Source organism: Trachemys scripta, chromosome 7 (genome assembly GCF_013100865.1).
Source record: "Trachemys scripta elegans isolate TJP31775 chromosome 7, CAS_Tse_1.0, whole genome shotgun sequence".
Lineage (NCBI taxonomy): Eukaryota > Metazoa > Chordata > Testudines > Emydidae > Trachemys > Trachemys scripta.
Window position 1 is genome coordinate 7,779,340 of NC_048304.1, and position 24,612 is coordinate 7,803,951.

The 24,612-nt window shown below is 41.3% G+C and overlaps 1 protein-coding gene across 1 annotated transcript in view; it reads right to left on the bottom strand.

Moving 5' to 3' along the window:
• SUCLG2 (succinate-CoA ligase GDP-forming subunit beta) overlaps positions 1-24,612 on the bottom strand; it is a 203,497-nt gene that overhangs the window by 71,007 nt on the left and 107,878 nt on the right. Inside the window, exons 8-9 of the mRNA XM_034775745.1 lie at positions 16,613-16,774; positions 14,454-14,596 (exon numbers count right to left, since the gene is read on the bottom strand). Of these exons, the coding sequence (XP_034631636.1) occupies positions 14,454-14,596; positions 16,613-16,774 (305 nt within the window). The remainder of the gene's footprint in view (positions 1-14,453; positions 14,597-16,612; positions 16,775-24,612) is intronic.

Here is a 24,612-nt window from a genome sequence, read left to right on the forward strand (position 1 = left end):
TCTTTTCCATGGGTCCAGATAATGAAGATGTCATCAATGTAGCGCAAGTAGAGTAGGGGCGTTAGAGGATGAGAGCTAAGGAAGAGTTGTTCTAAGTCAGCCATAAAAATGTTGGCATACTGTGGGGCCATGTGGGTACCCATAGCAGTGTCGCTGACTTGAAGGTATATATTGTCCCCATTAGGATCAGTCCTGTAAACCTAATTCACATTGATAGGCCTTACTCTAAGCAATCTTTGCAGGATTGGGCCCTTAATTCTATGGTCTATGAAAAATGATCAAATAAATTACCGTATATACTCGTTCATAAGCCGAATTTTTTTTTAGTAAAAAAAGGAAAGCACCAGAGAAGGGGGTCGGCCCATGAACGGGTATAGAGAGGGAGAGATGGGACACAGCCCTTCCCCCTAACAGAGGGAGCAAGGAGAGGCAACACAGCCAGCAGAGCCAGAAGGGAAGAGGCGGGGCCAGAGTCTCTCCGCTTCTGGCCACGCTGCTCTCCCCCCAGCCTCCAAAGCAGCTGCAGCTCTGGGGCTGGCAGGCTGCAGCTGTGCCGCTCGGTCCCGCCCCCCAGAGCAGGCTGTGGCCGAGCCGCCCAGGCGCCGGAGCACGCTGCGGCCGTGCCGCCCGGCCCAGCCCGCTGGAACATGCTGCGGCCCCGCTGCCCGGTCTGGCCGCCGGAGCAGGCTGTGGCCGCGCTGCCCAGCCTGCCGGAGCAGCTCCAGCCAGGCCAGAGACATTCTCCCCTAGCCCTACCCAGATAAGATGGGAAGGGATGGGATGCGGAGAGTGTGTGGGTCCCGGGCTAGGGGTTGGGTCATGTGGGGGGTGGTCACTCCCCTGACTCCCAGCTTTTCCTCCCAAAAAAATTTCCCCACCAGTTGCTGTCCCGGCTCGTCAGGGTAAGCAGCTGGTGTGCCGGGACACTTTGTTTACTTAGGTTTACCTCCGTGCCCGTGGATGCTTGAGGTAAGCAAACCATCTCGGCCCACCAGCGGCTTATCCTGATGACCCGGGAGCCAAAGTTTGCTGACCCCTGAATTATAGGGTCGGCTTATGAATGGGTTATAAAAAAAATTCTATTTTTAATTATCCATCTTAGGGGGAGAGGTCGGCTTATAAACGAACCGGCTTATGAGCGAGTACATATGGTATTTTGAAAGAATAAAAATATTAGCTATTTGAATATGACCAACATTTTCAAACAAAGCTACCTAGATAGTAGATGACAAGATCTATGGATATTTTTCAATCCTTTATGCATTATCGAAACAGCACCTACAATGACAAAAAAACAAACAGCTGATTTCTACACTGATGCCCAAAGAAGAGCATTGTGTTACCGACACCGAATGAGAAAATAACTATTTGAGAGAGACAGTTCCACATCTAGGTTTATCTCAATGATGGACAGATGGAAGTGAGGTGATCAGAACTCTTAATTTTGATGGAAAGAATGTAATCACTTTTTTTTGACAGCCTGAACAAGCCAAACATTTAAAATTATTGGCTATTAAGATGCAGTTTTCTCTACAGACTAACTTTACTAACCAGGTAAAGTACGAGTTCTAATTATATTTTATTTCCTACCAATATGACCTTTTAATTTGATTAGAGTTTCATTCCTCCTCTAAATGTGCAAGATGGATTATCTGTAATAAGATTCATAATCAATTATTCATCCCACTGGAATGAATTACCAATTTAACTAAGGTACCCAAAAATCTCTTAACTTCTTATATTTATTCACTGTGAAGCGAGACAAATACACTTTTAAAATCTAAAGCAGTTTGTAAAGTATAATAAAGTAAAGAGTCAAATACTTCTGAGATTTATTAGCCCATTATGTTATATCCTTTAACTAAGCACTGAGGACATACACATGTATATATACATTGGTTCTGCTATCAGATGTTCAGCAAATAAAGAATCCATCATTAGCAAACGTTTGACAAGATTGGTCTTAACTTCAATTATTTAAACAAGAAAAATCTCAATACCTGAAACCCAGCAGTCATGTTAGTCCTATGTCCCCGTCACAGGCATGAATAATAGACAAAGACCACAATGGGCGCTTAATGAGATATAGCTTGAGACCAACATCCCCGACCAGCCCTGTCCTCAGACAAAGAACTGGGCAGGAACATGTGGTGCTTCTAATCTGTACTTGATATATAATGCACTTGCCATATCCATTTATTTGTTGTATCCTGCTGCCCACTCACTCTTGACCCTGTATTCACGTAGGAGGTAAGCATTGGCCATGCTTTGACATGTTACCAAGAGGATTCCTGAGAAGCTGCAACAGCTACCCAAATTCTGCCCGCAGCTTGAACAACACAGCACCAACAGAACACCTATTCTGACACACACAGAATGTGTCTACACGAACATTTAGTTCATGACAAGCGGAGATGTGAATTTACTATGAACTAGCCTGCCGCAGACAAACTCTCCACATGGACCTTGCTGATTCGTTAATGCACTCTGATCTAGTCCTGGGCATTGTGGGGATTCACTCAGGTGGAAATGATCTTGGCCTTTTTCCTGGTATACTCCTTAAATGATGTATGAGAGCAGATTGGACCAACTCCGAGATTTGCATCCAGGAGCTGTGATAGTCTTCTCTGATTTGGCTGACGAATGGCATGATTGCTACAGCGACAATATGAAAGCTATTAATAAGTGTTGGAAAAACATTAATTGGGAAATTGGAGGGTTCATGGCTGACTAGAAAATGTGTACTGTATGGCACAGAAACATGACACTTCACTATTTCTCAGAGATAGGGTATCGATCGGACAGGGGTCAGAGGATCTTTCTCTCAAACATAGAACTGTCAGTACGTTGGGACAGAAACCCTCTCTGTAATTTCTCTCACTGGCCCTGCCACAAACTCCACCCTTCAACCATTCTGAAACGCATTCAGGAACACCATTCCACTATAACACAGTTGTCCTTCGTTCTGGGAACCACATGTGAATCAGGTTACAGGAGGGGGGAGAAGTAACAACAATAGAAACTTTTGCATACCAGGGAATGAGGACTTCAGAGAGATGGTGGAAGAGGGGGCTTGGTACAACAGCTGGGGAGAAGTATTGAAACAGGCTGGTGGGGCCTAGCTGATGTGTGTGTGTTGGGGACTGGAGGTGCTGGTTGGCCATGTAGGTATGTAAATTGCAGGACATGATGTGTACAACTGCCTAAATGACTACTAATTCCTACCAACAACATATCCTAGTTTTTTGAACCAGAAGAGAAATTCAATGGCAAAAAACCCTACATTAACCCAGAGTTAAGGTTGATTGGTGGTACGTCATCCCCTTGCAGAACACTGAGTTAAGTAAAACTCAAATGTCTGAAAAGGTACATGTGAATGGGGCATATCGGGGCATTGCTGAAAGAGGGCATGGGCAACATTAACTGTGCATTTCCTGGTTTTCAGACCTTTGAGTTCTGCCTAACTCAATGTTTTGCAAGGGGCCAACATATCACCAAGCAACCTTAACTCTCCATTAATGTAGCTTTTTGCCATTAATATATAATTATTTGGATTACCGAATATCCCTTTTTTTAAAAATGCAGTTACTTTTGATTATAAATGTATCGATTCAATACAATTATCTTTGTAAATCATAAGTGAGATTGCAGATTTCCACAAATACTGGCAATATGCCGGCAATCTCTTAAAAAAGAAAAATCCTTTTTGAAATGAAAGTTTGTTTTTCTAGCACTTCACATACATTAAGTAGTGTGAAAGATAACTAGTCGTTTCAGAATAATGCCTGCATAAGCACAAGGATGTATGTTTTTTTAAAAAAAACTCTGATAAAGTTTTATTAGTTTATATTGCAAACATCTTCTCACAGATACAGTACTGATGAAAGTATGGGTAAGTCTCAAGTTAATGCCCACGAAGGCATCTGGACATCTTCACCCTTGCAAAGCCTCACTGCGTTCAATTAAAGATAAGGTATTTGCATAAATCTGATGCAGAAAATATGACCTGCACTATTCAACTTTATTCCAGTCTTAAAAGGGGCCTCTATGATCTAATGTGTCCTCTTCATCTCTAACTACTATGACCATATGATAGGAATCCGATGCTATCAAAAGCCTGAAGAGAGAAAGCATTCCTGATTATACAAAATCTGAAGTAGTATTTAACAATTTGACTCTCCTCCTAATATTCTGTTGTTGCCCCAAACAAAACTGTTTAAATTTCATTGCTTCATCGTAGACAATAATCATAGCCCTGTCTTCAAACAGAAATATTTTAACATTTAGGGGTCGTACATTCATCTGAGGGGGTGTGGTCTAAGTGTCTGAAGAGTCAAGAGACCTGGGTTCTATCCTCAGCTCATCCACTTACGCTTGACCTTGGGCAAGTTGTTTTCATCTCTGTTTCCCATCCCACCCTCTGTCTCTGTTGTCTACTTTGACCGTAATCTCTTAAGGGGAGGGATGGTCTCTCACTAGGTGCTTGCACAGTGCCTAGTAGAATGGGTCCCTGAGTTCAACTGAGGCCTCAGGCATTACCATAAGAGACAAATAATAATAGTAGGTTGACATAATTAGATCTAGTTGCTGAAGCATATGATATTTACATAATTTACTAGCTTGAAACTGCCTGACTTTGATGTCAAAAACACAATCAGGGCACCTCTCAATTTTGAATGGCAATTTATTTATTTATTTGTCAGTCATTTGGCTCATACAAAAGCAACGCTAAGTGTACAGTCCCCGTTAGGATGTGGCTTTGCAAAAAGAAAGGAGGCCATACTGAGAGAATGTCACTTCTATAGCACTTTACGTCTGTTATGTACTGCATAAACCTTTAATTAATGCCCAGCTTCCCCACGAGGTAGATGAGGATTATAATCCACATTTTACCGATGCCCAACATTAGGGGACATTTTTAAAAATTCAAGCCTAAGTATTTGCCACAGGACAAAGTCAGAGTCAGAGTCCACATCAGAACGCCCTGGCTCCCAGTCGAGTTCAGTGACTAGGCATTGCTTCCTCTCAAAGAAATCCACCGTTTTTAGCAGACAGCCAGTACATCATGGACATTTTTCACTACAACAGTTCTCCAACAATAGCTTTTCAAGGACTTAAAAATTCGTCCCATGCTTCACTCCCTTGCGGGAAAACACGCAAGGCATAAAGAAAACACTTTGCCTGCTGGGCAAAGAAGAGCAGGGTAATGAGGTGTGTAAAGGATGTATGATATTTGAATGAGAAAGCAAAAGGGTTTCTAATGACTATATAAGAATATGGTTCCCTCTACATTATCCGAAATGACATGCAATCTGACAATTCAAACAAATCCGAGGCTAGCATGCTGTAATACGTCTGTACCCGAGTGCTATTTACATTTCATTTCAACTTCACTGTATACACATTGACACTGGCAGCTGAGGGAGCCAGGAAGGTCATCTGATCCTAATGCTCACAAGCTGACATCCTTACAACTTTAGAAAACTCAACTACCAGTAATCAGTCAGTTACTGAAATACAGAAATTGACCAACAGGCTAGTCCTCTACCACCCTGCTCTATTCCTATAATGGGCCCCTGGTTAATGTAGCCTTCTTTGTTTCAAACTTGACATACTATCTTCCACCTGCAGATTTTAAAGATGATTTATTCCGAAGAGATGCTGCTGAAGAGCAAAGAGAGAGCTGTTCAAAAGCTCCAGTCCTCAACCGTTTGCTGATTCCCCTTTATTCCTATGGCCGCTGCAGAACTCTGGGAGGAATAGCAGCTTGGCCTTGACTCCCCCACTCTTAGCAGTGGGGAAGAACAGTGGAAGCAATATAAATAGCCATGTTTCAGAGCTTCATCGGGTGTCATGGGATGAGTCAATGTACATAAGAACGGCCGTACTGGGTCAGACCAAAGGTCCATCCAGCCCAGTATCCTGTCTACCGACAGTGGCCAATACCAGGTGCCCCAGAGGGAGTGAACCTAACAGGTAATGATCAAGTGATCTCTCTCCTGCCATCCAGCTCCACCCTCTGACAAACAAACAGAGGCTAGGGACACCATTCCTTACCCATCGTGGCTAATAGCCATGAATGGACTTAACCTCCATGAATTTATCCAGTTCTCCTTTAAATGCTGTTATAGTCCTAGCCTTCACAACCTCCTCAGGCAAGGAGCTCCGCAAGTTGACTGTGTGCTGTGTGAAGAAGAACTTCCTTTTATTTGTTTTAAACCTGCTGCCCATTAATTTCATTTGGTGGCCCCTAGTTCTTATATTATGGGACCAAGTAAATAACTTTTCCTTATTCACTTTCTCCACATCACTCATGATTTTATATACCTCTATCATATCCCCCCTTAGTCTCCACTTTTCCAAGCTGAAAAGTCCTAGCCTCTTTAATCTCTCCTCATATGGGACCCGTTCCAAACCTCTAATCATTTTAGTTGCCCTTCTCTGAACCTTTTCTAATGCCAGTATATCTTTTTTGAGATGAGGAGGCCACATCTGTACGCAGAGTTCAAGATGTGGGCGTACCATAGATTTCTATAAGGGCAATAAGATATTCTCCGTCTTATTCGCTATCCTCTTTTTAATGATTACTAACATCCTGTTTGCTTTTTTGACTGCCGCTGCACACTGCGTAGACGCCTTCAGAGAACTATCCACGATGATTCCAAGATCTTTTTCCTGATTAGTTGTAGCTAAATTAGCCCCCATCATATTGTATGTATAGTTGGGGTTATTTTTTCCAATGAGCATTACTTTACATTTATCAACATTAAATTTCATTTGCCATTTTGTTGCCCAATATCACTTAGTTTTGTGTACAGTGTTCCCTCTTTGGTCCATGATATAACACACTGATCTGGTCCTGGGCATTCACTGCACTGCAAGTCTTACTCACTGTCCAGCTGGGTTCCTTTCTCCGCACACCTCACAACCAGGATTACAATGTACTGCAGGTTAAATTCAACTTTTAGTGACACTTGTACAAACCCACTGCCCTTCGATAATGTTATTGTATTACCGTAGCACCTAGGAGTCCAGTCAGACCAGGACCCCATTGTGCTCGGTGCCGTACAAAAACAGAACAAAAAGACAGTCTCTGCCCCACAAAGAACTTGTGTGATCCCCGTGCCCTCAGTGGACCTGACAGCCACAACTGAGTCAAACTTAGTAGAAAGATCTTTTGAAGAGGCATACAGAGGAAAACAACCCAACTCACTCTTCCAAAACTCTTTGGGCTCTGCAGAAGTGAGAGTTAACACAACTGTAAAAACTTTATGTTTATCATTAATCTAGAATTTTGAATACACACAAGGCACAAAACTCCTGAGTATGAAAGCGACATTTTCACATAGTCAGCCATATAGTAAAGCCACACCTTTATGGTAAAATATAGTTAGCAACCGGGCTGATGGGAGGAACTATGACTTCAGAAACAACACCCTTGAGCTAGAGTCTGTATGTGTTTGATTGACCAGGCTGCTCTACTCTCACATACTAGTCCAGGAAACAACTGTGCCCCTCCTGACTTACTGCAGTTACTCAGCATGGGAACTCTGAGTTTTATGAACTGAACTCATACACTCCCACAAGATAAAGACCAAGTAAATTAAACAATTTCCTGGTTGAAGTGTGAAGTTTCACTTTACTTTCTCTCCCCCTGAGCCCAAAATCTCTTAATAAACTCAAACCTCTGCTATGGTAGTACAAAACAACAACTCCCTTCTGCTACTACATAATGGGCTGCAACTTTACGAAAACTAATATTCAGAATCCCTCAAGCCCAAATGATAAACTGATGGCAAATATGTCTTCTATAATAAGCAAGGATAACCTGTATTATTTGAACACGATGCACAGCTGGAAAATAAGTGAATTGCAAAATATTTAATGATACTCTTCTTCTGAATTCTGTTCAGTGCCTCAGATGTTGAGAAAATGAAAAACCACAAGACCTCTGCTTCACACACAACTGAATGTCAAGGCACATCAATGCCATTATTTTCCTTCACTGAGTGGACAGAGAGATGCATCTGACATAAGCAAACAGCAGTGACAGGAATAAGAATGCTTATTTCATATTCATAAAACAATAATCTGTTTGGACTAAGGAATGGCTGAAGAAAAACAAATTAAGCTTCTCTTGGGTTTGGCATTAATTATTCCCTTTATACGAGTTAACAGATGTCAATATATAATATTTTGCTTAAAAATTATTTGTTAGGCAATATAATGATTTGCATATATGACAAGTAAACACTTGCTGATTGGATTAAATTCTGCCATTGTCAATGACACCATTTAAAACAATTGGAGCTTCAGTTGTTGAAAGAGATTAATTTTAGTCCCTCTTTTCAGTGAAGTTACTACTTTTCATTGCATTTAGATTCCACTGTTCAGGTCAGTGCTGGAGGTCAGTCAATGGTAAAACAGAATTGCTTATAATTTCTTTAAAGTGACTTTGCATCTGTCTACTTATAAAGCTTCTTCACTTTAATATCTGATTGTATTTTATCCTTCCTGTGTGAGAGGGGAATTTCTCCATTTTACAGGCTGGGAACTGAGGCACAAGGTAGATTAAAGTGACTTTCCCAAAGTCGCTCATCAAGTCCGTGTCTGGGCTGGGAACTGAACCCAGCTTTCCTGAGTTCCAGTCCAGTGCCCCATCCAGTCGACCACTGTTCCTACCCTGTCAATAGCTTTTAGACTTTCAAGTACATTGGGTCCATCACCAGGGCTCTAAGAAAGTCCAGTAATACAAATAATCAATAATAATAGGTCAGTGTTTTTCAACACCGGTGAGGACAAAAGAAGAATTTGGTGAGAACAAGTAACTGCTCACTTCTCAGCACTCTACCAGGGGTTTGCTGATCAGCACTGCACTCTGCTCATCTGAGGGTGTCGAACAAGCCCCTTAGCACTGCTGTGGCACTGAAGACTGCAACTTCTTTTCCACCTTATTGTGTGAGAAAGAAGAGCAATGAAATCCCACTGATGCCTCCCAGCAGCTTGGAAAACGAGGACAGAGACCAGAACTCTCCCTTCTTCATGCAAGTAGCCACAGGAAAGGGAAGAGAGCTCAACTCCTGCCAAGGCAGAGGCACCCATGGAATTTGTGCAAAGGAGACAGGCAAGTGGGATCACAGGAAGAAAAACGTGGCCAGATTTTGGGCTGCTAGGGAAAAAAAAAAACACATTCAGAACCACTTCTACAGCCAATCTGATATATGCAGCACTGACTAGCTGGAAGACAGCAAACAAAGTCAGAATAGGATGAAAAGCTCAAATAAGACTCAAATTTTAAAGGTGGTATTTCCATTTTAAAAACCACGGTTGGTGTTTTCCAAGAAACGTTACTAATTTCTTTTCTTAAATGCTGCCATTAACAGTCAGACTTAGGAAAACTGTCAAACTACAAGAACATCATGAACTTCTCCTCAAACAGAATGTCCTCAGCTTTGCACTACCCACTTCCACAAATATACACTTTAAAGACATTTAAAAAGAGAGTCCTGTTTTAAAGTATATTTGATCATTTTCTGGAAGATTTAATTTCTTGTAGAGTCCTCAGCTAAAAGTTCAGAACTATATATTGTAGTCAGCTGCCCTCAGGGGACCTTGTGGTTTGTAGTGTATCAGAGGGGTAGCCGTGTTAGTCTGAATCTGTAAAAAGCAACAGAGGGTCCTGTGGCACCTTTGAGACTAACAGAAGTACTGGGAGCATAAGCTTTCGTGGGTAAGAACCTCACTTTTGTATAATTCTCAGAGGCTCTACCTGTTTTGGAGATATTTGCCATCTTTAATAGGCCTGGAAACTCCCAAGAGCAAATTTTTCTTTTCTTGGATACGGTAGGAAACAGGTTAAAGGTTGTAGGGTAATTAATAACTGACTACTGACTCCAAATACTACACTAAACATCATAACCCATGGGGATCAAAGCTCAATATTAGTTAAGAAATGGAAAAGGCAGAAAATAGTATTCAGATTGAGGAAGGACCCAATATCAAACTGCCATTTGTTTACTGAAAAGAAAAAAATATAAAATGTTTATTTTTAAATTGGCAATAAGCTTCTCTGTGACCATAAGATGCACAGCAATAAGGATGGTCACACGTACATCGTGAGTTTAGCCTCTAGTTTGTCCAAACCTGGTACAGTTGGTTTCTGCCTGTGGATACGTCTACACAGCAACCAGACACCTGCAGCCGGCCCTTGCCAGCCAACTTGGGATCACAGGGCTCAGGGTGCGGGGGTCTTTCATTGCTGTGTAGGCTTCAGGGCTGGAGCCCGGGCTCTAGGATTGTGCGAGGAAGTCTACCCAGCAATGAAACAGCCCCACAGCCCAAGTCCCGTGAACCCGATTCGGCTGGCACGGGCCAGCCATGTGTTTTTCTTTGCTGTGTACCCTGTGTTTAATAGGAGACTGATACACCGCTATATGTCCTCTGAAATCCTAATTGAATCCCACACATTTTCTTCATAAATTACTGCTGAAAATGAAAGCTGAATTTCAGCTGATATCATGCTGACTTGAAACAGTGTCACTGATGGCCATGGAGCCAAAAGGATAAAGCGAAATCAGTGAAATCACAGGGCTGACAAGAGGTAGTTCAGAAGTGCTTCACTGAAACCAGACAAAGCCCCTCTAGGTGACTAAAACATAAAAGCTGGGGAACGTTGACTGGTGTGCCGGGACAGAGTCAAAGGAACTGAAGTTAATAACTTAAAAATGGATGATGAGCAATAATTTCTATAAAAACAACAAGGAGTCTGGTGGCACCTTAAAGACTAACAGATTTATTTGGGCATAAGCTTTCGTGAGTAAAAACCTCACTTCTTCGGATGCACCGAAGAAGTGAGATTTTTACCCACGAAAGCTTATGCCCAAATAAATCGGTTAGTCTTTAAGGTGCCACCAGACTCCTTGTTGTTTTTGTAGATACAGACTAACACGGCTACCCCCTGATACTTGACACAATAATTTCTATAAGATTCAAAAATCTAAAAGTGGACAAAGCCAAAACCACCCCTTGTACTTATGCGTTAGAGCGTCTGACATTCCTATTAGTTAAATGCCTTATGGCAGATAAGTGTCCTGCTGAAAACTATTTTAGAAAAAGTACTTGCCCACTGGGATACTAAGCAGACATGCTAGAAAGGAGTGGGAAGCAAAGGGAAATAGTCAGAAAGGGAATGAGAGAACAAAGGGAGAGAGAAATAAAACAAAACAGAAAAAGGCCTACAAAGTAAGAAAATTCATTCAGTGAAAAGAGCGGCAGAGAGACAATACACAAAATCTGTATGTAAAAATATAAAAAAAGAAAGAGATAAAGGGACAAAGAGGAGAAGGCTAAGCAAATGAAATGAAGAAAGGAAAAAATGAAATAAAAAAATAGAGACATGAGCTATGGAGCATTCAGGCTGGTGACTTGTACATCTTGGGCTAGATGCTCACATGGTAAAATGGCATAGATCCATTGAGTTATGCCAGTTATCCCCACTGAAAACAGAGTGAAGATCTAGAGTAGGATGGTGATAGTCAGATATTAACGAGAGGTACAGAAATGCCTATGAATAATATTAATTAATTAAACTGGATACATGTTTCATCAAAATCAGCACATGCAGAGCACCTAGGAAATCTGCAGTCACAATCATAGCGTGAGAGCACATCCTAGTTTATTCCATAATCATCGCTGCGGTACGTTGTTGAGGTAAGACCACACCATACTTATCTGTGAGTCTCTATGTTGCAATGCAATTTAGTCCCCAAATCTCTACTTCTATTCAGCCCTTGATTACCGTATAAAACACCCATCTCTGAATAATACAGACAAATGTCAAACCCTTTTCCTTTTTTTTTTTTTTAAATCTGTGACTCTAGTACTCATAAAAGTGAGGGAGGATCTAATAGTGCTGACCAGTCTCAGGCATAGTGCAGGTAACTGTTCAAATCTCCCACCAGATAATTCTGCCAGCACCTGCTCCCCACTTCTCCCCACCCTGACTTGCAGCACCCTTGCTTTTCTACTTGTGTGTTCTTTCAAGCACAGACCTATCCATCAAGCTGATGTGTGCCATGGATTGTAAAATCCCCAACCCGGACTAGGTCAAAAGGGACAATCCACTTCCTTCATTTGTAACCTTGGGCATAACCTGAATTTAGGCCTCTACTGGCGAAACGTCGGTGCCCATCTAGCTCTGCCATGAGAATATAAACAATTTATTTATCCTTCTAATTTTTGTTATTAATATTACTGGGGGAGGGACGGAGAGTCACACGCTCCGTAATTTATGTAGGCCAGGGGTCAGCAACCTTTCAGAAGTGGTGTGCCGAGTCTTCATTTATTCACTCTAATTTAAGGTTTCGCATGCCAGTAATACATTTTCCCATTTTTAGGAGGTCTCTTTCTATAAGTCTATAATATATAAATAAACTATTATTGTATGTAAAGTAAATAAGGTTTTTAAAATGTTGAAGAAGCTTCATTTAAAATTAAATTAAAATGCAGAGCCCCCCCGGACCGGTGGCCAGGACCCGGGCAGTGTGAGTGCCACTGAAAATCAGCTCGCGTGCCGCCTTCGGCACGCGTGCCATAGGTTGCCTACCCCGATGTAGGGGTAACTTTTTGCACACACCAGGGGCTCCTTGCATTCATCCATTCCCCTGCCCCACAAGCTCCCTATGGGTCACCCTCCCATCCCCTCTTTTTCATGACTCCCTACAACTCCTCCCAATCTCCTCTCTGCCAGGGGTTCTGTGTACCCCACTATCTCCTTTCTTCCTACGATCGCTCCCCATACCATCAGCTGTGTGTATACTCCTGTTCCCACTCTCCTCTTTCCTCCCATAACAAGGTCCCCCCAATCTTTCCCCACCCCACTGAGACGTTTTGGGCTTCACCCAGGACAGTAAAGGGTTCTGTCACTGCCTGCTCTTGGAGGCCTTAATGCTGTGCTGCTGTGGCTCTAAGCCCTGATACCAGTAGCCAGCCCACAAGCACAAAGGTCTCACCCGGCTTCCAGCAGCCTACTTACTCCTTGCAGGGTGGCCCCCACAGCCCTTCCGGTCCCAAGCACAGCTCTATGCGCACACACATACATAAACTCATCATGACAATCAAGTTCAAAACATGACAAGCTTTCATAAAAGACCTCACTTGACAGAGTTTATACACAATACGACTGTACACTACCAGTTATATCAATTGCTCATTCTTTGGGGTTCAGACCCCCGTTCCCTCCATGGGGTGGACCTTGACTGTCACAGTGACACCACAGGTTCTGTGTGCCTTCTCATTCCATTCTTCACTCATAGCAGGGTGCCCCATTCTCCCACGGCAGGGTCGCTGTGTGAACCCTAATTCCCCCATGCCAGAAGCTCTGTCTGCCTCCCATATTCCCACCATACTAGGGCTTCTGTATGCCTCATTCCCCCACACTAGGGTCTCCCAATCTGGGCCCCCACCATGTCAGGGACTGTTTGCATACTTCCATGACCCCCCTCCCTCCATTCTACCCTGCCCCAACTATTCTTCTTCATTTCTGGGATATAGGTCCTTCTGGGTGCCAATATGTTAAATTCCATTGGAAGGATGAGCAGGGGTGAGATGGGGAATTGTTTTGCTAGAAGGCATTACTAAGTGCCATTGATCAGTTGTTTGATCTACAGACAACTGCGGAGACTCTAGAGGCTATGGCGGTGCTCATGTGCTGGCAGGGGCTTTGTGGGTTCCCCATTATGCCCCTTCTGGTTTACCCCCCCCCCCAAATAAATAAGGTTCTGGCTAAAGATGCCTAGAACATTCCCTGATCAATTCCAAAATTCAGATGTGGCATCCAAAAGCAATAATTTTATATATAGAGAGATCAACAGGGAAATGCCCTTGAGGAGAGTGTAAGGCCTTCACAAGCTCGGCCAATTGTTTGTATTATAGCAGTGCCTAGAGATCCCCAACTGTGCTAGGCGCTGTACAAACACATGATAATGGAGCACCTGCCCTTAGATAAATCAGACGAGTGGAATTTTATACCTCCCATTTTATAGATGGGGACCTGAGGCACAGAGAGATTAAACGACTTGTCCAGGGTCACACAGAAGGTTGGTGACTGAGTTAGGAACTGAACCCAGGTCTTACGAATCCCAGTCCAGTGCCTTAACTATATGACCAACCCGTCTCTTAGACCAGTGGTTTCCAACCTTTTTTCATTTGCAGAACCCTAAAAAATTTCAAATGGAGGTGCAAACCGCTTTGGAAAGCTTAGACAGTCTGTGGACCACAAGGGTCTGCAGACCACAGACTGAAAACCACTGTTTTAGACCATCCTTCTAGTAAGTTATCCTCAAGTGTTCACAAGATCATGATTTATATTTATTCAGCATATTACTGATTTTGATAGACAAATGTCCTTATATTAGTGCATTAGGAAACATCCTGTACAAAAACAATTCTTTTACCTTAGGATCAGCAGTGAGCAATTTGAACGCCTGATAGACTTGTGCTTCCTTCACACCTCCACCAAGATCCAGGAAGTTGGCTGGCTTTCCACCATTAAGGGAAATGATATCACAGGTTGCCATAGCAAGACCAGCTCCATTCACTGTAATTGTAAGAGTCAGAGGCTGATATTTTACAAAAGGGAATTCAGACTTGTGAAATGTGATTTAACTATGGCACATCAGTTCAAGGCAAGGACTAGTCCTAAAACTTCACTTCTTCCCGGCTCCACTTGATTTGTTTCAAATTAGGCCAACACCTGAATTTTTCAGGAGTGACTTAATTGACATAAATGGACAAAATCATATGAAGACTGTTCTGTACAAAACCCCCCAAAACTTCTGAGAAAAGGGATTTCATAATAATTAAAGAAGATTACGCACCACACATGTAACTGCACATAAATATCCCCCTCAGAGTAAAGGACAAAAATTATTCTTAGCCCAGCAGAAACCCAAAGTAAAGTATCCTTCACTTATTACTGATCCTGTAATTCCCCTGCCACACTTACAAACCATGTCTAATTTCATTAACCTTGGTAAGACTAATACTGCATTACAAAATATTTTAAAACTGAATATTCATTTTAAAAATGTGTTCAAATCATGAAAATTCTTACACGATGTTCAAACAGGGTAATGCTTTCTTCTATTAAAATGTGTTTAGACACACTGGCATCCCATATCCTTTGGTACTTTACATGCTGCTAGTGTTGCAAGGACATTAACTCATCCGGGTGAGATGAATCAGAATGGTTTGGTACATTAAAGTTATTGCTTCTGTACAAAGTAAGTCTTTTTATATCACATGTAATTGTATGCAGGTTTCTACTGTACAGAATAGAACCATAAGGATGAGGTCTCGGGCACTGAATTTGATGATACTGATGGTTTAATGAGCTGCACGTTTTTTTTAATGTTAGTTCCTTTAAAAGATTAAGACCAATGCAGTTTCAATGCAATGAATTAGTTCTACTGCAACCTGAGGATCTTTCAAATAAGTGGGTAGAGCATAAATCTAAGCACTATAATCTGTGGGCAGTAACAAAAGTTATATTACATCCATATACCACTCCTCCATCTCTGGAGGATAAACCATTTTAGCTAATTCGGATCAAAATGATGAAGTCAATTCTTTTCAGAATAAAATGTTCTGGCTTAAACAATTTACATGAAACTGAAGATGTTTTACATAATTATTTAAATTTTTACCTATTTTACTTCTATGAAAAAAGGAATTTCAGTTAAAACAAAGGTTTCAACATAATGCAAGATTTATCAATTGCTGTTTGACATGAGAAATATTGAGATGTCAAGGGAGCCAAATTTACATTGTGAGAAACCAAAGTTTAAATCCAGTTTGTTTTTGTTTTTTAAAGCCTTTTAAATAGCATTTTCTGATTTTTTTAAATAATTCTTCTTTTCCCCCTGCACCCATTGTTGATATTTAGAAGGGTCATCCGGGCTAACCTGAAAATAGCAGCGCTAAACACGCGCAGACTTACAGATCAACTTCACCCCCTTTTTAAACTATGTGCACACTCCTGCCTGCTGCCCTTTCAATTTCAGCTTCATGTTTGCTGTTGGTAGTACTGGTATTACCTATTACTACTATTACCTTCTTACAGAATTTGGGGAAGTGCAGGTGACATCAGCAAAACAATAAAAAGGACTATTCACTCAAAGTGCTGTCAAAAATAGAATGAAAATCAAAATACACAAATCAAGCAAATTTTACAAATTGAGAAAGCATATATTTGTCTTTAATATCTTTCTGTCAGAGTAATTCTCACTATATGACTAACAATCAACCAATGAGCTAACAATCTTAGGGGTCACTTGTAACAGTAGATACAGTGTCATCAGATGGAAATGTGATTTTTAAATTGGTGGTGTCACTTTAAAGAGTTCACTGGTAATAAAATAGGACCGGATGCTGAAAACACTTAAGCATGTGAGTAATTTTATGTATTTAGATTATTACTTAATTGTAAATATTTCTGATAATACTCTCTGTAAATGACTGTAAACAGAAACAGATTAGTCAATTGATATTGAAAACTCTGAACTGTTAATTGGTTACTCCAAGATAACAGACGAAGACAGATTGCTTTTCTTACCAAAGCAAGCAATGTTCCCATCCAGTCCTATGTACTTTAAGTCATATTTGGCAGCTTCATTTTCCATAGGCTCATTCTCAGACTTGTCATCCATGGCAAATATCTCTTTTTGCCTAAACTCGGCATTGTCGTCAAAGTTTATCTTGGCATCAAAGCAAACAACTAAATGAAGGGGGGAAAAAATCATCAAATTACGGATACTGAATGGTCGTTTTTAATTCAGAAATTCACCACCGCATATGTAATGTCACAAAAAAGTGCAATATTCTTTCATAATTATGTACTAAGGCCCTGATTCTGCTTCCATAGTAATCAACAGAAGTTTTGGAAAGCAGGACTAGGGCCCTAAAACACATTTTTCCAAAGTCCAGGCATGGGTGATGGCAGTGCAAGTTTCCCCACGCAATAATGTCAAGGTGTCTGAAGTTATGGGTTGTGGAAACCACTTATAGAGTAGGAGAACAGTTTGTGTTCCATGCTCATTTTAACTGCCCCATCCATAAAGATGTCAGTTACGAGGGTGGTTTTCATGATGTATACAGTTGTAGTGGCCCCAACAAATCATTTCAACCATTAGCAAACTTGTAGGTCCTCCAACCTCAAAGTGTTACAACTTTTTGAAAAGATCACAATGGATTTAAAGTCAAATGCACAGTCATATATATATTATACACACACACACACACACACACACACACACACAAAACACATTAAATAGCTCCATAGTAGATAAACTTTTTCTTCAGTTATATTCTTTATTTTACAGTCTATTTGGTTCCTTGCAAACTCTTCCTTTAAAGAAATTAACAATAGCTTTAAGTATATTAAGCATGATCAACACAACTTTTTATAAATAAAGAAAATGGGAAAGTACATCCAAGGCTTTTCTTCAACTTGAACATCTGTTGTGGTTGTAAGAAAGCACTAAGCAGCAACTAAATAGGACTATCTTTAATAATAGTTATGGGCTATTTTAATTCTAAGGGTGAAAAATGAGTTTACTATGAACGGATATGATGAACACTGACTGACTACTTTTATGGGTTTTGCAAAGGCAAACATCTTAATAGATTAAAAATGTAATAGTAAAAATAAGAATATATACAAATTATTATTTAAGCACCAATGACCTCTGGTTTGGACGTTTACTAGAAATTAATGACTGGCTGAAGCAATTGATGTTTTGCGGCAAGCCAGCCAGACTAAATGCCTGGAAACCATTAACGCTATTATTATAATATAAAACTGATAGCAATGTTTGTCTGTATCTATTGTGTCTTCAGCTGTGTCTTGCTACTGTTGTGTGCACATATACACAGACATACACAGAGAGCAAACAAAAGAGAATACCATATAGGAAAGTATTACTCTTACTTTCTGATGGAATAGTTTTGTTTTAATTCTTTTAAAGAAAAGAATTTTCTGCCCTCGACTCACAATCAGTACTGGAATAAATCACAATAGATCAAGACCAGTCACAGCTACTGCAATTTTGGAGAGCTGCTTACTAGTGTACATATGTGATAAATATCCCATGGAAGATTCTAGATCTTACCCTATAATAAATACAAATTATGCGAGTAAGTCATGTGGGAATCTGCTAGAACAAGAAATATGTGAAGTCAATAATATGCTTTCCAATGTATTAGTAATGCATTAATTTTTGTTAACAATGAATTAGGGCCTATACCAACATCAGAACCATGCAACCAACTTCCCTTTTCGAATGCTCCCTGGCTTATTTAATGAAATGCCCAGAGCTAGAATAAAATGCAGTTTGGGGGGCATTTGGTTTTCCATTCTAAGTTTACCTTAGACATAAACATTTTCAGTGTCACATTAACGGACTCTTATTTCTGTGGAACATTCATCCTTAACAAAAGGCCACACTACGTACAAAGTAGCAAGAAAAAAAACCAACACCTATTAATATTTATCAAACAATTTTCACCATCAAAAGCACATTGTTACACGCATGGTAGATTATACAAATGAATTTTCCTTCTGAATAAATATCAAAGAAAGCTTCAATACTTATATTCATGGAGAGTTTTTGTTGTTTTTCTTAGTAGTAAGAGATTTGGGGAGTTGCTAATTCAACAGCTTACACTGAGAACAAAAAAATAATAAATAAATATTGACAGTTATAGGCCTTTGACCCAAGAATATTAACAAAGGAATGTGTTACAAAATGAGACAAAAGGAAACACACAGGACAATACATTTCATAACAGAAATGCAGACATAAGTGAAAAATGAAAGCAGCAAAAAATAAGCCCATCTGAATTGTTATTTTGACAAGAACAAACTTTCTTCATATGCTGTGCTGTATTTTTTCAGGATAAATAATTGCAATAAGCTATTCAAATGTGCCTAGATACAGAAGGGTGTGTTGGGTTTTTTTGTTTGTTTGTTTTTTGTTAAGTTTTTAAAGGATGAAATGCTGCTGGCATCCTCTGCTGTGAACAAAGCAGAAAATGGGCAGAGGGAGAATTCCATGCATCTCTGCCACTCAGGCAGTTCCTTCAGGCACTCTGCTCCTGCTCCCCTCCTACACTCACCTGGTATAGAAGAGTGGAAAAAAGTGGTGCGGCCACTGCGGCAGTCCTTCTGAGGATGCCCTGCTTGGCAACCTTCTGCAACCTCAGCCATTCCTGAAAAGCTCAGAGGCTGTCCCAGCTACATCAGCTCACCTCTCCTCTGCCCTGAACCTCATCAGTAGAAGGTACTAACCTGGCTCCCTGCATCAATCTCTCAGCTACAGAGCACGATCTTGTTCAAGAGCACCAATACCTGCACTTACTCATTACTCAGCTTCCCGATGCTCCTTCTACCCCATTGCAGAACCTACACGCTACCTTCACTCTTTGCCCCAGCTCCAGGTCAGATGCGTCCCCCAAGCATCAGACACTGGCCTCCCTGCTCCCACACACCCACCAGATTTGGACACAGCCTTAGCCTTTTTTGCTGGAGTTCTCAACAGGGCGATTTCTCAACAGTTCTCTAGCAGCAGAAGGTCCACACAGCCGAAAGATGAAACATGCAGCAACCTCTCCCTGTGCAGCAATCCACAGCTTTGGGCCTGTTTCGCATGCAAATCCTGAACCAGAGAATTCAGCCCTTAACGTCTTCTAATTTAAGTGGAAAGTTTCTAATACATTAAAAAAAAAAAATCTTTAGTATGCAAACGGCATATTATTTGGTAATTGAGTCCAGCCTGTTACCAGCCCAGGATTGTTCCCCAGTATTTATTTACTTGTTTGAAGATATCGTGCCTCTTTAAAGGTCTCATATCATAAGCTCTGTTCATCACAATCCTATTGTAACAAGGCTGCCACTTCCTGAGTAGTCTCTTGTGGCTGGAGTTCCCTTTGCAGCAGCCTCCCTCTGTTCTCCTCTTCAGGGCCCCTTACAGCCTCTCTCATAAGTCTTACACCCTCTGCTTGGGGCAGGTTTAATGCCCACAAACAATTCCAAACAGTCCATCATTGCCATCCAAAGGTTCCTACTGGCTCTTCCGCCATTCATATGGAGCTCTTCACAGGGTCACTTCTCATAGCTGTCTCTCCCTGGAGTCTGGCCTTTTGGCTCTGGCTTCCTTCTCTTGCCAGTGTCTCCCCATTTGAGGGAGAAAGCAGTTGATATACTGCCCTCATCCAGAGGGCTCCTCCGCATTGCTGGAAGAGAGGGGAACCCTGCCTCACACTACGCTACAAGGCTCCTGATCCGGGGCCTTAAAAGAACAATGTCCTGGGGATTTTCCCCCATCCAACACAAAATTTCCTGGGACTGCAGTCTCTCTTCTGTTACACCAGGCCATTTCCTGGGCCTTTGATCATTCCAACTCCCTGGAATGGGGTCTTGTGACCTCCCTCGACTCTTAAAGAGCCAGTTTACCCCATTATACGTATCAAGAGAATTTGGACCCCACTTTTTGAAGTGATCCAAACAAGATAACCATTATCAGTGTATATTTCAATACCTTGCTTTTACTCAAATTATTTGACTATGCATCCCCGTTTTAGTGAATGGAAAAACCATAGAGTCAGATTTTTAAGGCCAGAAGGAACCACCAGATCATCTAGTATGACCTTCTGTATATCACAGACCACCAGCACCGCCCAGCACCCACACACTAAACAAAAACCCTGCTCAACTTACTCCAATTTGTTCTAGTGAAGTCAATAGGATTTTTCACATAAACGAGGCAAGCAAGATTTGGTCTACTGGGGTTCCTGAGGGCAGAATTCCCCTTTATGTTTAAAACTTGGCTTCTGGTGGAAATACATTGGACAACAGTCCTGGCTTTGTACCACGGAAAAAAAGTTTCACAAACTGGGTGAAAACTTAATAAAGCTATGATTGATTGATAGGAATTTTACTTAAATTTATTAAACTGAATAAGATTTATAAAATAAAGGTCATTAATCCATTTCTATGTCATTAGTGCATCTTAGATGAACTAGAAACCAAGCATCCAATACTGTACTAAAATTCTCAAATTGTATTTTCCACTCTGAAATACTGTTGTTCGTTTTCCAAATGCAAAATCTATACAAAATACTTTAGGGTTTTTGAAAACAACAGAAAATAAAAACAAAACAACCCCACCAACAACCACCAAAAATATGCTCTTGTATCAAGGCAGCATTTATAAATTTTGGTAATTAATCATTTTTTCCTAATTCAGTTTTATTTGACTACTGCTCATTATACTCAAAACACACACATACACTTGATCATGATTATAATTCAATCTCTGAATTACTGTCACATGGAACTGCAAGAAAATTATTTCTACTGATGTTTGTTTTAAAAATGTCACTTTGTGATACTGCATGTTAATGTCCAAAAACCTGAACAAAAAACAACTTAGCTGCAACAACACTTATCAAGTGGGGTTTTTGTTTAAGTTTCTAGTAGTCACTAATACCAACGGAATTTCAATCTAAAGCACAGGAAAAGTCTGTTGTCTACTACTCTGCCAATTCTTCTGTGTTTGATTTAATGAATAAAAGATTGTTGGCCAGTTGGACAAAAGATTGTTACAGTCTCTACTCACAACCGAGTTCTTGAATTTCTGAGCAAAGGGAACCAAACTATATTAAAATTATACTATTTAGTTTTTAATGAAAATAAGTTTATGTACAAAGTAACTGTGGACAATTAAAAAGCTTGTATTTATCACCACTCCTCCCAAAGGAGCTGATGAAGATGCTGTCTGACATGGTGACTATCTTTTCCTATTGGAATGGAAGATTTCAACAGCCATGATGACAATTCCTGTTGCTGTAACCCAAAATCTCCCCTCCACATTTTCTACCTTCAGTTTCTAATCTCTGGGCCTATATGGACAATCAGTCATATCCTGGATGCGATTTTAAGGCTCTAGATAGACAAGAAACACCCCTGGACAGACCACCACTTCCTAAAGGCACAAATCAAATCCCTCCCAGTTGCAAGACAAGTAAACACAAACCAGAATGGTCTGCCCACAAAGCTTAAATTCCAAAATATCCTTACAGATAAATCTACCCCACTAGCAAGCCAACCTGATTGCCTTCTATGATGAGATAACTGGCTCTTTGGATATGGGGAAAGCAGTGGATGTGATATATCTTGAATTTAGCGAAGCTTTTGATACTGTCTCCCACAGTATTCTTGCCAGCAAGTTAAAGAAGTATGGATTGGATGAATGGACTATAAGGTGGATAGAAAGCTGGCTAGATTGTCAGGCTCAATGGGTAGTGATCAATGGCTCGATGTCTAATTGGCAGCCGGTATCAAGTGGAGTGCCCCAGAGGTAGGTCCTGGGGCCGGTTTTGTTCAACATCTTTATTAATGATCGGGATGATGGAATGAATTGCACCCTCAGCAAGTTCGTGGATGACACTAAGCTGGGGGGAGAGGTAGATACGCTGGAGGGTAGGGAGAGGGTCCAAAGTGACCTAGATAAATTGGAGGATTGGGCCAAAAGAAATCTGATGAGGTGTGCGGCACTTAGGAAGGAAGAATCCCATCTACCGCTACAGGCTGGGGACCTACTGGTTAAGCAGCAGTTCTGCAGAAAAGGACCTGGGGATTACAGTAGATGAGAAGCTGAATATGAGTCAGCAGTGTGCCCTGGTTGCCAAGAAGGCTAAAGGCATATTGGGCTGTATTAGTAGGAGCATTGCCAGCAGATCGAGGGAAGTGATTATTCCCCTCTATTAGGCACTGGTGAGGGCACACCTGGAGTAGTGTGTCCAGTTTTGGTCCCCCCACTACAGAAGGGATGTGGACAAATTGGAGAGAGTCCAGCAGAGGGCAACGAAAATGATTAGGGGCTGGGGCACATGACTTATGAGGAGAGGCTGGCGGAACTGGGATTATTTAGTCTGCAGAAGAGAAGAGAGAGGGGGGATTTGATAGCAGCCTTCAAATACCTGAAGGGGGGTTCCAAAGAGGATGGAGCTCGGCTGTTCTCAGTGGTGGCAGATGACAGAACAAGAAGTAATGGTCTCAAGTGCAGTGGGGGCGATCCAGGTTGGATATTAGGAAACACTAATTCACTAGGAGGGTGGTGAAGCACTGGAATGGGTTACCTAGGGAGGTGGTGGAATCTCCTCCTTAGAGGTTTTTAAGGCCTGGCTTGACAACGCCCAGGCTGGGATGATTTAGCTGGTGTTGGTCCTGCTTTGAGCATCTTCACCTAAACGTAGCCAGTTTCTTGGATCCCTCCCTGTCAGGCTTCTGGCCAGGACAGCAAATAGAGATGGGGCTGATATTAGTGAAGGATGATCTTTTGCTGTTTATGAACCATATTTATGGGCCATGCATCTACAATCTTATTGTCTTACTTCTCCACAGCGTGTGGTATGGCCAACTATGGAACCCTGCTGCCCTGACTCAAAGAAATTGAAGGGGTTATTGGATCATGTGGAAATAGCTTCAAAGATCCTTCGCAAGCCAAACCTAGAGAGAGGCACGTAAGAGATACGGTCTCCTCCACCTTCAAAGCCCTAGGTGTGGATCCCATAGGGATCTGTCCACTCTCTCGTCTTGTTCATCTCAGTGAACCCATTAGAGCAGACTGTGAAACGTTACAGACCAAAAATGCCAGCAATAAGCCAATGACATCTAGCCCCGTATTACCTTCACAGCTGACACTAACAGCATCATCTTTCAGCGAACCAGTGACATGGCTGATATCAGCAACTGGACGAAGAGTATCTCAGAAGAAGACTTAGGTGGTACTGATGGGGAGATGGAGGAACCTGCCCCTTACGTTATGTTACCTTCCACCAAAGGCATCTGATAATTAAGTCTGTTCACATCCTCAGCATCCACATGAATACCTACTCAATCTGGATACCTAAATAAATACAACCACACACACAAAAATGCCATTTTTGAGATTCCTATAATCCCAAATGTGTCAGCCTTAGTCACCGCTATCCAGCACTCCTCACTTCACAGAAAAAAAATGAAACTCATGTGTTCATCAGCAGAGCTTTCTCAGCAAGGGGCCCATGAATCTGGAATTAAATCTCAGAAGAGATCAGGGTGAATATGAACCTTATGATTTTCAGAGTAAAATGCACAAGACCACCTCTTTGGTCTAGCCTTCCCACAGCACCACAATAAATAAATACAAAATACATATGTAATCCCTAATAAATGGAGGGAATAGCCAGAGAAGAAACATATCCTTACAGTTACATGTCATAATTTTGGTAAGTTCTCTGATGCTAGGGTGATGGGTGCTGTTTGAGAACCTAATAGTCAGAATTAACAGATCTTCCAGATATTGAGTATTGACTGACATATTTCAACAAGTCCTTTGACTATTCCATCATGATGGTTGCAGGGTCCAACCTTTCTGATAGCCTCTTTGACAGGCCCTGGCAAACAGACTTGCAAGAGCTGCTAGGTCATATTACAGGCTCTTTAAAAACGGATATCCTGTTGGAAGGAGTGAGAGGATTAATGGAGTGGGGGACCATAGGAAGTAGCAAAGT